Source organism: Rhamphochromis longiceps, linkage group LG19 (genome assembly GCF_057381845.1).
Source record: "Rhamphochromis longiceps isolate RC_006_pf linkage group LG19, R_longiceps_female_GT1.1, whole genome shotgun sequence".
Classification (NCBI taxonomy): Eukaryota; Metazoa; Chordata; class Actinopteri; order Cichliformes; family Cichlidae; genus Rhamphochromis; species Rhamphochromis longiceps.
The window spans coordinates 22,340,395-22,355,346 of NC_140575.1; the positions used below are offsets into that span (position 1 = coordinate 22,340,395).

General features: G+C 41.8%; 1 protein-coding gene across 1 annotated transcript in view; it reads left to right on the forward strand.

The window, feature by feature from the left end:
• Positions 1–12,203: 12,203 nt before the first annotated feature.
• The window catches only part of LOC146646721 (glutamate receptor ionotropic, NMDA 3B-like), a 47,799-nt gene continuing 45,050 nt past the window's right edge, over positions 12,204–14,952 (forward strand). The window contains exon 1 of the mRNA XM_085391125.1: positions 12,204–12,895. Coding sequence (XP_085247251.1) covers positions 12,213–12,895 — 683 coding nt within the window. The 5' untranslated portion in view covers positions 12,204–12,212. The remainder of the gene's footprint in view (positions 12,896–14,952) is intronic.

Below are 14,952 nucleotides of genomic sequence, written 5' to 3' on the forward strand. Positions count from 1 at the left end.
CCCGTAAAAAGAGAAAATATTACGCGTTTCGTATTGAGGCCAAAAGGAACACAGTTTGTCCCGTACTTCAGCTAGAATGGAAAAAGACACAAAGCTGGAGTCCTTCTGTGTCTTTACGCTGCACAGCTGTTTCTTCTTCTCTCATTCTCTCCCCTCCCTCTCCTGCTGCTACTTCAATCATGAAACTGATCAATGATCAGCTGATCGGCTTTTCTCTCTTGTTTGTTTATCTCCCACTTTGCGCCAAAAAGAGGAAACCAGCGGATGTCGCGCTAAACAACAGCACCACATTTAAGCTTGATCAGCTGTTGTTAAAATTTTGTTAATATTACCTTTTAGTATCAGCTGATGTTTGCTGGAGCCAGAGCTGTAAAAGCTGCTGGTCATGATATCAGTTTGAATATGTGGTGAGAGGGAAGCATGAAGATGATACCAGGAGATGTCCTTACTGAATCATCACTGCTGAACAGGTGATGGAGAAACAGGTTTTTAGCTTTTAGGTGACATAAATGACTTGCAAGGAAGTTAGGAACTATTTCTGAGAGACAAATAACACCAGGATCCTTTTTTTATGTAGCTGACTACTGGTAACTGTGCAGGGGCGGGTCTAGCAAAGTTTTGCCAGGGGGCCAGGTAGGGCATTAACCCTTTAAAGCCGGTCGGAGTGGGCACGCTCCGTTTTGCGTAACTATTTTTAAATCCCTGTAGAACCAGAACCGTGGAAGCTAGCGCAATAATTTTTTTTGCATATGAAACCGGGGGAGTTGTACTTACATCTTATGCCATCAGCTTGTCCTAGGTCACAGTTTCCTTCCACATATAGCTTTGCAAAAATTGCATAAAAAGTGCTTGCAGGAACAAAAACATAATATTCCAGAAACATGCTTCGCCAATCTGATCAGCTGTTTGTAACACTTCCCACATTGAAACCGATGTCAGCGCGAACGATCGCATGTCCGCCATTTCCTGCCCGAAACCGGAAGTGACGTCATTTTCGCGGAAAATGTAGTTTTTTACCTTAAAAGCCTATACTGGTGTTTTTATAAGTCATGGTTGACTTTATGCTTTTCTGAATAGTTGCTGGGATGCTTAGAACTCGAATTGCACTGCTTAAAATAGTTTATTTTGATGCACATGCTGTTTTCTTTGCAGATTTGCATCATAGGATTGTTTTTCGTTTTTCCTGCAGTATATAAAAATTGGTGTATCTCAAAAATAAAACTATGAAGACACTCAAAATAAATTTGCTGTTGTTGTAAACTATTTTTTGCAACTTTTTTGTATTTAAAGTTTTGAGGGATAAGCCTCTTAAATTTCTCCAAGTAGAAATATATGTAAAAAAACAAAAACGATTTTAAATTTTTTTGTAGTTTATTGCACATTTTTTTGCAATTAATGTAGTTACTATGGACTTAATGCATACATATTATTAAAACATGGGCTGTAACAGTTGTATTGATGTATAGCAACTTGAAATGCTCCCAAAAATGGCACTACAGCATGTAAAAATATACAGTAAGCTCTGGCGGCCTTGGTTCTATGGTAGGTCTTAAAGGGTTAACAGGGAAAGGGGGGCACAAAGAAATACTTTTCTTTCTTATTCTCATTTAAAATATCTACTTTCAACAAATAATTATCTGAATCTTACAACAAACGGTTGATAGATTGATACATATATACCATCAAGACAGTGTACATCACTGTCACAACAGCATTTGCTTTCATTCAAAGGCTTTATGGTTTTTCCTATAATGGTGGGCCGGTCTCTAGTCAAAATGCCTGGGCTAATTTTTTGTCCCAGTCCAGCCCTGTATGTGGCTCATCTGCAGTCTGGAGTTACCTACATCTCCCTACTCGGAAGGCAGAATTTCCGAGTTCTGAGTACAATCGAAAGCACCACGACTGCAGTTTTTGTGTTGGATGTAAAAAGTGCACGTGACGCTGTGACGTAGGCTAGAATCATGGCAGCAGTCGACGACGGTCCAGGCGTGGGATTTCTCTCGTGGAAATATGCACATTATTTTTTTCCTTTCTGTTGGTAGGTAGCACAGTGCACTTGTGGCAGGATAGTGCTAACATGTAAGCAAGCTAGAAGACTGGCAATCTTGCTGGGTATCCAGTTAGGGAAGCAACACATTAACAAGAGAATTCTGGGTAAAACCAAAGTTACTTTCCCTAGTAACTAGTTACTTTGAAAGTAATGAGTAACTTGAAGTAACTGAGTTACTTTTGATAGAAGTAACTAGTAATATAACTAAGTTACTAATTTAAAGTAACTTACCCAACACTGATGATAACACATCTGACCGGCATGAAGTCTTTTTCTGTACCAACAAGGTGATTCTGGGCAGTGTGTCCTTAAAAACATTTGAGTAAACTTGGCAAGTGGAGGACAAAAGAAGTATGTACAGCATCTGAAAGTCATGTCATCAAGAATCAGGAAAAAATCCAGAAGAGACCTAACACAGGACATGAGAGATGCATCTGGCCTGTCAGTTGATCCATCTACTGTAGGAAGCTATTCAGACCATTTCTGATCAGAAATGGTCTGAATGGAAGGGTGGCTCTCAAGAAGTAATTCTTAAGGAAAGCGAAATGAGTGTCAACAGGTCTAATGGAGTGATACATCCAAATTTGAAATTTTTGGCTAGAAGAGAGCGTGAGTGTCTACAGCCATCTGTAAAACACAGGCTCTGTCATGGTTTGGGGTTGCATTTCACCCATTGGTGTTTGGGATCTTGTCAAAGTTGATGGAATTATAAATGCAGAAATGTACCATCATATTTGAATTGAAAATGCAAGACCATCTGGAAGGCATCTGACTCCTAGTGGTTTCAATTATGAGTATGACAATGATCACAAACACTGTGTGTTTGTGAAAAGAAAAAACATACCTGGATAGAAAAACACACAATGGAACACTATTAGTCATGGATTGGCCTCCCCAGGGCCTGGACCTCAACGTTAATGAAGCAATGAGGGATCCAACTAAGACTTTTATAATGTCCCTCAAGAATCCTGGGGAAATATTCCTAAAGACTACTTAAAGAAATTATTAGAAAGCCTGCCTAAGAGAGTTCAGGCTTTGCCAAAGAAAGCAGGAGGTCATGCCAAATACTGACTTTCAAGCTTGCTAGAATTGTGCAAACTCTGTTTTTGCCTTAGTATATCTCCATTTATGTTTGCGAATCATTCACTGAATCACTGCAGCTATTTGCCATTTTCCTGGAAAAATATAAAGAAATGTGGCTCAAGACTTTTGCACAGTACCCGTATGTGCCCCAAATCAACTCACCCCAAATGATCCCTTAATCGACTGGAACTCAGAGTCATATTAGAGAGGCACTTCTGGTGCGAGCAGCGTGTCATTTGTCATACATATTACTCAAGATTTATACTTGAGGCTAATAGTCTTTTTGTTCACTTCTGCCTTTGTCACACTTGCTCCCAAATTTTTCCCTCTTCTCTAATTAGCCCCTTTATGCTTGCTCTTGCACTTGAAATCTTTCACTCTCTTCTGTGCATATTCACCCCCACACTCTGTCTGCCACTGCCTCTCCATCTCTCCGTCATCTCTCTCTTATAGAGATGGATGAAAGGGGATATCAGGGAGCCTGGGTGGAGAGCTCAGCTGATAGGCTGAATCAAGGCAGGTCATTTACTCACCACAAGCCCATCCATCCTGAAACCCACACATACCCACTTAAAAACACGCACACATACCTTTACTCACCTCATACTTTCCCACAAACACATTGCGTCTAAATTACTTCCATCTCTCTAGGTGTATTATTTCACTCCTAGGAAGCCTGGCCAGAGTTTAAATATTCAAGCTGACTGGAGCAAAGGGATCTTTTCCATCGGGAATTTGTTCTTTCACACATTCTTGAGCATGCACATTCACCCAAACGAAAATGCACACATGGTCTAAGACTAAGAAATATCACACATAGTCAGGCACGCACCCCGTGCTCAAAGCTCTAGACATCTCATTACTGGCATGGTGTGCTTTCATCGCTGGGGTATTGTGAATGAATGCGTCCCTCCTGAAGTTTTTGCTGTTTGCAGCTCTGTTCCCCGTGGGCTGACTGTTAATGACATCGCGCCATTCTGCATCTGTACTTGGGAAACTGTTAGTATCATACTCCTGGTAACTAAATAATGTTCCCATCTCACAAGTCCAGCTGCCTGCTGGTCAAATTACAGCCAAGTGAGAGGCTATTTTCTGCCCTGCGCCACTGCATCTAAAACAGCTTAGTTTACCCCCAACGTGATGGCATGATTACTCCAAATGCTTGACGCCACCTCCGGCAGGTTAGCAAATCAGTGAGCGAGGAAGATAAAACTGGACAGCAAGAAGTGAGAGAGTCATGATCTTGGAAATCATGGTGATGGGAAGCCAGTGAAAGGTGTTCATGAAAGAGCAGGCGCACGCTGCCGCTCCTTCCTTTTGGTTATTGACAGATGTGCGGCGTAATCAGAATACAGCATGTATCCGCTACTGTAGGGCAGATGGATGAGGCAGGGGGAAAAATGCGATTACAGTAGCAATCATAACTCAGATTAGCCTTCCTCTGTACCTCTCTCCACTGTTCAACACGGGAATCAATCACCATCACATTCACTACGCTGCCTCATATCACACACAGGGCCGCACCAAAAGGACAAATATTATTCTCTCTGGTAGAGAAAACAACATTGTCTATAGAGCAAGGACAACAATCGCTCTCTTTAATAAATAACGGCAGCTATTATGATCATAAATAGTGAGGGGGCCAGAGGCTGTTTGTAGGGGGGAGGATGATACATGAATCCATTCAGCATATTTCTGCTGTGGGCTTGTAACTCTGCAACTGAGGGGATCAAAGGATCTCCTGACAAAAGAGGCGCAGATGCAGCGTGCTGAGATGACAGCCTTCACCAATGCTAGAAGTGCACTCAGCACTAACATTGGCTGACTAGAGACCTGACTAACCAGTCCAGAACAGCACATTTAGTCCCCCCCTGCTGTTTCCTCTATCTGATTATTATTGATGACATCAGGACATTCGCAAACCCGTGGAGGCTCATTAAAACAGAAGTCAACTGATAATGAAAGTGAACACTCTGCACTGGATTACTTAATTTACTCAACACGACTATCACAGAAGAATTTGCATGCTTTGATATGTGCTTGCTTTTTAGCTATTCCCCCTGGATCGCCATTTGATTAAACTGTGGAATCATGTAGCAAAAACTTCTTCAGGAGTAAAGCCCAAAGCACTTGGCTGGTTTGAGTATGTGATCAGTCTGTCTGGATTTGTGTGTCATAATGTGCTTGTGTGTGCGTTGTATCCTCCTGGTCCTTTCTGTTCTACAGTAGCTCGCAAGGCTTCAGGGAATGGAGAAAAAACAAAACGCTGATGTGCTCTGTGTCTTGATCATTCAAATTAAATTGAAACCACGCTGAGAACAATATTCCATCAAATGGTTTGTAAATTATAGACATTCACATTCATCACGCAAATACTCTTGCAGACACCCTCACACCCAGACAAATAGTTAGCATACCTGTACACGTATACACGTTTTAACTCACACAAACACTTCCACGCTGCTACAGTTGGTTTGCCACCAACATGCACAATGAACGAAACCCCTTTTATTTCAGTTCTCTCTCTCCCCCACGCAGAACGATTCCCATAAACCGAGAGCCTGGAGATAAAGAGAAGACATGGCCTGTCAAGGCTTTTATGGCTTTTCCTACAATCGCTCAGGACTACAGTGGTATTTTTATGATGTTGCAGTACAGCCCCCAATTCTCCTAACACGCCACACCACCAAGGAAACTAACAAGGCCCTTATGTTTAATGGGCTCAACACGCTCATACCTCCAGCGGTCTTCAAATCGTCATAGCTACGAGCTGCCCAAGCAATGAGCAACCATTTCCCTCTAATCAAACCTAATTCAAAGTGTGCTTTACACTTTATGCCTGCTGTTTCATCCTGCTCCCCCAAGGGCCACAGTCTCTTGTATACTTTTCCGCTCGATCACCGTATTGAAGATGGTGGGTGGAATTGGATGGAGTCAGGGTTTTGCATATATAATTCAGTGGTGACAATCAGAAAGACATGGCACTGTCTCCATCAACAGTTAACTGTGAAACAAGATTTAGCCATCCTTTAGTCTGTGGCCAGTCCCGTGGTGGAGCCTAATAGTGTGTATCTTACTGCTTATCACTGTTTCTCTGAGCCAACAGGCTGTTATGCTTAGATAACCATAGTCATTTGCTGTGTTAAGTGGCTGATTGCTTCACAGTCGTGTTTTGCGTGCATGTGTGAGTGTGTGCCATGCTTTCATGCATGTGTGAGCACGTAAATGTAATTTGCTCGCCTGCGTGTGTATTGCAGTTAGGTGTGCGCACATTGCCACTTTTGCCTCAGCTGCATATGTTTGTGTAGCAGTGCCAGCTTCTTTCCAACACCAAGCTTAGCTCCAGTCCCCGGCAGCATGGCTGAGTAAGATTAAAGTCACCCATATTACACTTACCGCCAGGAGACGTAAGGAAATTAGAAGAAAATTAAACAATGCCATTTGCATACAATTACTCAACAGCAAAGCAAACAGCCCAGTTAGCCACTGTCTGGTCAACTAAAAAGTGTGGCTGTCAGTGCTGCTTTATGCAAACAGCTTTGACTAGCCTTATTCAGTCATGGGTGTTATTTGGACTGTGAGGGTAAAAAATTGCACAAATTCAACAGCTTTTTTATTCATTGTGTATGCATTAATGCAAGTGTATGATGTTCAGTGCCCATGTTTTCATTCGCCAGTTGTGCACTGAGGGTTAAATCGCTCCGCTTAAGTTGGATTTAGATTATTTTATGTGTGCGTGTAAACCTGCATTTGCTGACATTTTAGTCTGACATTCAGCTTTCAATCCTCAGTTTTCATCTCAGGTGTTTGAAATGTAAGGCTGGCATCCTGCAGAGAAAATATTTCTCTGTCTTCCTCAAGACACGCATGCACTCTACCATCACTATCTCTCGTGTTCCTTTGTGTTGCAGACACATTCAGATGCAAACTATCGCCTTTTACCTCCTTTCACAAACACGGATATTAAACCACATATCAATTTCTCTTCCCGCTTTCATCTCAAACATATATTCCCATCTACATCCGAATTTCTCTTCCTCTGTCTCTCTTCCTATCTCTCATTCCATCCTCCCTACGTACAGGCAACTCGCCTGGTGACAGTCGGGGTAAAATATTAATGTGTTCAGTGAAGTGTTGTTGTCTGGAGTGCTGCCCTGACCATGAGATTTGTTCCTGGACAGAGGAAAAAGCTAAGCAGCCATTCAGAGGCTCAGGCAGAGGTCCTGATGTAGCAGCGAGGACAACTCCAAGCAGGGCCTCACTCTATCCACCACTGCTTAGCTCAATGCAAATGAGTAATGACCGCAATGTTAAACCCAACTAGAGCTAGAGTGTGCTTTTGCAATAAATCAAGCTGCAGCAAGGTAAAGTGATCCGTTGCCTGAAGCAGTGACGGAAGGCCAAGCAGAGACATCTGGTTTTTAAGTGCTTCAGCTTGGGCCTTTTTGCCTCCTTCAACAAACCAAATTCTCAAATACAAACACAGAAAATGCACTTGCTCCCATGTCCCACCCCTTTGCTTTTCCTTCCAACTTACTTTTAATAAGCTTTGAAACTGCAGGTGCTGCTGTTTTTTCTGTGCTTATTTTTTTTATTTCTTTTTTTGTTCAGGGAAATCTTTTTTCCTCCCCCATTTTTGGCTCTCGAAAGTCTACAACTGAGTGCACGCCTTTGAGTCTCCCAGCTTTTCTTATGGAGACCTAAATAAGGAATGAGCTAACTAACTGAGAGCTGCTACCTCCTGTTCTGATTCAACGCACTCCTGTCGGTTTGCTTACTCCACATTGCCCAAAGATCCTTTTGGGTTTATGCTCACACCTTGGTGTGTTTGCACTGTATCTGTGTCTGCTTGTTTTTGCCTACTGCGTGTGCGCCTCTCTGCTGCCTGGGAGTGTTAGGTTTGCAGTTTGTTTGAAGACCTGAAAATCATTGGCTAACAGCACACTGGAACTGTTAAGTAGAAGCAAAGGTTTAGTTCAAGGATCCTAATTTGCAGATGTGTGAAAGGGGCTATGGATTTTATATTTCATTGGAATAATGCTGACACTCTTTTAGCTTTGCTTATCTTGCATCCTTAGTTCTGAGTCTTTCTAACCTCATGCTTGTGGATAGAGCTTTTACCTGAGAATAGAAAAAGATAAGAGCATACGCACAAAAGCACACACACATACACACACTGGAGGTCCTTACAGGTGAAAATCTAGCGCTGCTTAGCGAATCCATTACAGTTCTAACTCAGCCTGAAAAAGTCCTGTGTACTTTACAAAAAGATAAACCTGGGTCTGGACCTGAGTCGCACAGAGGGGCTCAGAACTACAGCTAGCAAGATCAGGACTGTTTGTCTGTAGCTGGTCCCTGCACTCCAAAGCAAATTCCACAAAATAGCACAGAAGTGAATCTGTGTTTCAGAAGAAGCCTGCCAACACACGTTAAACTTCCTAGTTCCAGACAGCACAGCCACTTTTAATCTTGACATCGTAGCAAATATGCCACATGTATTCCTCTAGATAATGACTCAGGTGTCCTCAGGTCCGCTAAATTCAAAGTCTGGTACGTAAAATAATAAAATCAGACTCAACCCGAGGCAAGAACACCGGGATGTCAAAAACAACACAGATTCATGCAGACAGCTCGAAGTGAAGACTGTTGTAAGTATTCACAAGCCAGAATGCAACCATATACATATGCATACATTAAATCTGGTGTGTCACTGGGATAAACACTGATGTTTCCAGCTTATTTTGAAGACACACTGGATTAAGCTGGAGCGATGGCTGACTGGCAGAGCTTTCATTGTTCTGGATACATTGCAATACTTAAAAATGCTATATATAGGGTTTTGAAGAGCTTTTCAGCTTTTTTTTTTTTTGAGAATGAGTGGCAAATGCCTCCTTTTTATAATCCAAAAAAGAACACAGTGTGCATGTGTGTTTAATAGAAAAGCATAATGACGAATAAAAGGCTGACTGGCAGTAAGCTGTTAGAAGCTTACTATGAGTTGGCATCAGCAGCTAGGTCATTGAATCATTTTATCTTACACTGCAACACTGTGACATAAGCAGGAAGATATGAGATTCAAAAGTTTGAATTACGCAGCAAGGTGTGTTTGATGTATTTGCTTGGCCAGTGCAGTGCCTTGCCAACTTACCTTACTAAGAGTTGTTTTCGAAGAATTTTGTTTGCTTGAGTCCTTAAGGCTGGCAATCGCAATTACATTTTATTTTTAATTAAGGTTTTGGCTTCCAAAATTTCTGAAAACAAGATAATTGAGGTTAGAAAAATGTGCTACATTCTGCTTCACAATGATGCTCTCATTCCTGCATTGGAAATCCAGTGCAACTGTTTCATTTACAACACTGGATTTTTTCCTTACCTAAAAGCCAAAGTTTAGTAGCTACCACGCTCTGTTTAGATGTGTTTAATGCTGCCCATGTTTATTTTTATCTCATTTTTTGCCAATTTGCAAAAGCCCGTGGAAATGAGCATTGTTATCTACTCCAGTGAAGTGTAACCACACTTTTAAAATTTTAGTTCTCTCCACAATTATCACTAAGAGCAGTGTGTCTGTGTGTGTTCTCCAGCGAGTCATTGCTACCCCTGACCCTTGAACACAGGCTCAGGGAGAGATCTCTCCTCGGGATTGGCTATAGCAAAACTGCATTACAGAAGAATTTCTTGATCTTATTGCAAAAGTAGAAAAGGAGTTGGTGAGATAAAATGGTGTTATATCAGGCTAGAGTATTTTCAGCATACAAAGCTGAAGGTGTCTGTTTGTTGGTGATCCTTCTTTTCTGATGTTGTTTCATGTTACATTACATCACCTTTGCACCAATACGCACATCAAAAACATGTCTCTTTTACTCTAATACCACAATTGTGATGAAACATTCAAATGCAGACAAGAAAGGATTATATTAATAACCAGAATAAGCCTTACTGATGTGCTTTTTCTTTTCTTTTTTTTAAGAACTTTCTCACTGGGTCCACTTGTGTGGATCACACATTCGACTTCCTACAAAACATTTTCAGAAGTCTTCCCTCTCAAGCCAAAACAGCAGAGTGCTTCCTTATCTTATGGGCTGGAACTCACGTCCTCTCGAAATGGCTCATATCGCCTTATCTCTCCAGAATCACATCACGGCCCCCATGTCTGCCTCTTCCGAGTTCTCTAATTTGCTTTCTCTTCTAACACCAGCAACTACAAACACAACTTCTTTAACGCCTTGCTGAGCTTTTGCTATTATTCTCACGTCCTCACCCTTGAAGTAGTTCTGCTGTCGTGCTCCCTGTAAATTGATCGTGAGCGCAGGCTAAATGCCTTAAATGTAATTGAAATTGTAAAAGAATCTCTTTAAAAGTCAAACAAGCTATCTATGATTGTGCTAGGAAAAAAAATAATGCTGGTACAAAACAGCTGACGCAGCAGTGAGATATCCCGCAGATGAACATTATCACAATTAATCTGACAGTGATAAATGCAGCAACAATTCGTCTCTCGTTTTCTAACAAGCTATGTAGACAAGGAACATAATTTACAGCTTTTTCTCCATTATGCAGACTCAGTCTGTTCCGATTTTTGTAGCCTCTGACAATTTTTTCAGGACAGGAATCATAACATAACCATACATTTAGTCGAATATTAATATTTAAGCGCTAGCTTAGATAGATCGTACTCAGAGGAATTTAGGATGAGAGCAGATATAGATTTACATACTAATTCCTCCAGCTGCCTTGAGGCGCTCTGTTGATCTTCTATCGTCACATTTTCTGTATATGCATAATATTAGTTTTATTCCTATCAGAAATACACTGAATAAAACTTGCACCTGTAGGCACTACCTGCCCATCTCTATTAGTCTCTGTCATCCATTACCATCTCGCCAACAACCCCCACTTACCAGATACCCCCACATTTCTAGCTCCCCTGCGGAGTTCAAACGAGAAGACCTATCTTCAGTTGTCCCCTTGCACACACCTGGGCCTTTCCGGGAAGACAAACATACGGCATTAATTCATCCATGTCTCTCCAGACTTCAAATATTTTTTCTCTGACTCTCTTAAGAGACTCAAGGACTTTCAGCAGAGGGTTGCGCTGTTTACTCTGTACTCCTGGGTGGGATATTTCCACTTGAATAAATGTGTCTCAGTGTGGGTTACATCTGTGTTCAGATAGCTTATCTTCAGATATACAGGCATGTGTGTGCTTTCCACAAGTGTTTCTGGACATAAGCTCGTAGATTAATAGTATACAGATTCAATTAGGTAACTTCTGTGTGTGTTTTATTTTATAGTGCACAGACGTCTTTCTGGATATATGTTACAAAGATCCTGAAAATGTGTATGCATTTGTGCCAGAGGATGTTCTTCTATTCATTTGGGTGGAGCCATTCAAAGCAAACTTCAGGTCATGTTAAGCTAAACTTTGAGCTCTTTATATAAAAGCAGTCTCCCCCCTCAACCTTGCCTGGAGCACTGATAGGATGAAAAATGGATAGAAACCCCAAAGGAAGGAAGGGGAAGGTCCATCTGTGAGCTGCATTCAAGGACAACAGTGTTATCCATTTTGGAACAGTATGAAACAAGCTAGTGTTTTCAGTGGGGTTTGGAAATGTGGGCTTCTGGATGAACTGTGGATGCTACTGTTGTCTTGCCAAGCCAACTGTGATGTTGCAGATTAGATGCGAATCATTGACTCCTTGTTTGTATCAGTGCGACTCTTCTCATTCAGAGTGAGAGATAATGAACAAATGTGACTGATTGTTTCTGATCTGTGTTGCTGTAAATTACTGCCGCATCAGGAATTGTTTTGCAGAGCTCTGGTGCATACAAAAGCTACGTTTAATGTGATTTTATGTTATTCAGCCCAGAGGTGTTTAGTTTTGGTGATATCTATTAATCTCTGGTCTGATCTTGCTTTTTATTTCCTCTCTTATCTTCTTTCTCTTTTTGTTATTTGTTCTGTTTTTATATTTTTGTATTTTTTCTCCTAACTCTTTCACTGATCTACTTTTTTCTTTTGGTTCTTTCAAATCTACTTATTTACTCCTATCCTCTGTCACAGAACCGATTTCACCTGCAGATGTCAGCCCGTGTGCCTCCATCAACCCTGGGAAGTTTGCTCCTTGCAGTTTTGCAGGGGGGAGATGGTGGGGATAGGGATAGAGGAAGTCGGGGGGACAGCTGGGGAGGAGCAGCTGTAATCTGCCCAGGCTGGGACGAAGGCGGTGATGGCTTACTGACCCACCTTCAGAAGTACAGTGGTTCAACCTGGCATTTGTGGGACATAATCAACCTGACTCGCATCACAGGGAGCAGAGATAGAAGAGGGGGGAGCAGTGAGGAGAGAAGGGAGGAGCAGATGGAAGAAGAGGCTTTGAAGATCATCTCCACCCGTTTCCTGCGCTCCCCCTCACCTGTTTCGTCTGTTCTCCTCCTGGGATCCGACCCCGAGTGTCTATCCTCCGTCCTTCGGGCTGCTCAGCGTCTCGCACCATCACTACCAGCACTGCAGTGGATCATGGGATATCCCTTGTCTCCAGATTCGCTGCACACTTTAGGAGGTCCTCTTGGACTGTTAGCCTATGGGGAGGTCGGCCGCAAGCCAATAAGCTTCTATATACGGGATGCTTTGCAGCTGATTGGCCGGGCGGTCACTGCAGCAACCATGGTGAGGCCAGATTTGGCACTCACTCAGAACATGGTAAATTGCTATGACAAACCAAACCGACATGAACAGCCCTCTTCTGGACAATATCTAGCCAGGTAAGAATGTACAGGATACACCAACTAATTAAAGGGTTACTTCACATAAAAATGGCTAAAATAATGTCTTTGTTCACCTCTAATAATATTTAGCTATATAGGGTTTTTTGTAACAAATTACTCTATTTGGCAGCTTTGATCTGACTAGTGAGTACACACGACAGAGACAGCAAGTATATATTTTTTTGGTATACAGACTGACAGTGCAGGAACTGGTAATTCTTATTAGTCCTATGCAGTGTAGTTTGTTGCTATAGGCACCCTTACAGATAACAGTCGGGGGTATGGGTTGATTTGATGATGCTGATGCTGGCTATAAGCTTTCACTTTTACTTTAATCTCAATTTGGTTGTTTAGCAAAGTCTAGAATTAGTGCCTAGTGTTACTTGATCATCATTAAACCCCACTCTCTGTCAATGTTGATGCACTGAGATCAACTCCAGAGTTTTATGGTTTAGTTTAGAGATGATAGTAATACCTCCTCTAAAAATAAAATGTATTGTTTCAAATGGCATAAGACTAGCTTTATACTCTCTACAGTCTACACTCTATACTTCCTTGCAGCTACAGGTTCACCTTAAATGACTCCTGGGTTTCTGAATTTTTGCACATAGTTTTACTATTTAAATAACCGAATGATTCATAGAAGACAGTGAAAAACTGCATTTAAAATTCGCTGGTCACATCACTAAATACATGCTAGGTCGTTAGCTTTCTGAGTGACATTTTGACATTTTTGTGAGGAGTTACTGGCTCCACTTGTGGTACTGTATGCTCTGGTTGCTGCCCTTGTCTGTCCTTTGCACCATGGGGGTGGTAATTTCTGAATAGCACTGTCATACTGGAGGTGGGGAGGAGGTCTTTATGGCATACAGATTGGCAGACTGACACCAGAGGGGTTTTGTGTGTTTCTGTTTGCTGTTGCTCCAACTCCTGCAGCTTTCAAAAAAAGGCTTCTGACAGCTTTCACGGGTCTGACAAGGTGTGGTCTACGATGATAACCACTGACACATGGGGGGAAAAAACTGATTGAAATACACATTAAACCTTAAACATTTTCATTTGAAGCAGAAAAACGTAAATCCTCGCATTCGGACATGGAGTGCAAAAACCTATCACACTCGCATACTCTAGAAATCCTCTTGAGCAATATGTGGCTGATAGTGCATGATGCACTGAAGCCTGCTGCAATAAACTCACTGCAAAGTTAAATATTTTTCTCTAACAGTTGACATGGATATACTTCAAAGGGTACAATGGATAAAACAGCATGCATCCAAGTCATGTGATACTGGTGAGGGAAGGATTTGTGGTAGGAGCTGGGTCCACAGCAAATATTGAGCCCACGTGGTGCCTGCCAGCTGAGAGTGATCACAGACAACAGCCACATAATCACAAGCTGGATTCTCACAGCACTCTGTCCGCAAAGCAGTTTAGTTGAGCACTGGGATCTCAGAACCATGGGGCATGGAGGGCCACAGGCTTTTGTGGAAGTTGTGTTATTGAACATCCATTATTAGAGTTTGAAACAAGTTAATTAGGTTCAGAGTAGCGCCGCCACGATAGATTTTTCACTTCATGGTTATTGTGGCCAAAACAACTCACAATAATGATAATAGGGCAAACATTTTGATAAATTACTTGCCTAAATCACTACAAACAAATGCCGCTGATGAAAGCAGGGGCCAGTATGTATACAAAGTTTGAATTTAAGAGCACCAAACTGTAGCGACTCGATCAAGCCAGTAACCATGCAGATGTTAGTGCAGTTTAACAGACTAGCTTTAAATGACTCAGGCGATGTGTGACAGAGAAGCTGCAGAGACAGAAAACATGCAACAGTGGTAGTCACTTTACTTTAGTCAGGCATGAAATGCGCTGATAAGCTGAGGCTGTAGTGTAGTCCTACTTAGTGCAAGGCTGTTACTGAAATAGAAGAGACTGAAGAGGTAAACTGGAAAGAGAGTTTATAACCCTAACCGGCTTTTGATGGACCGTTTATGATATTATCATATCTATACTTTTAATATGTTGTAAAGTATTATGCAAAATTCCTT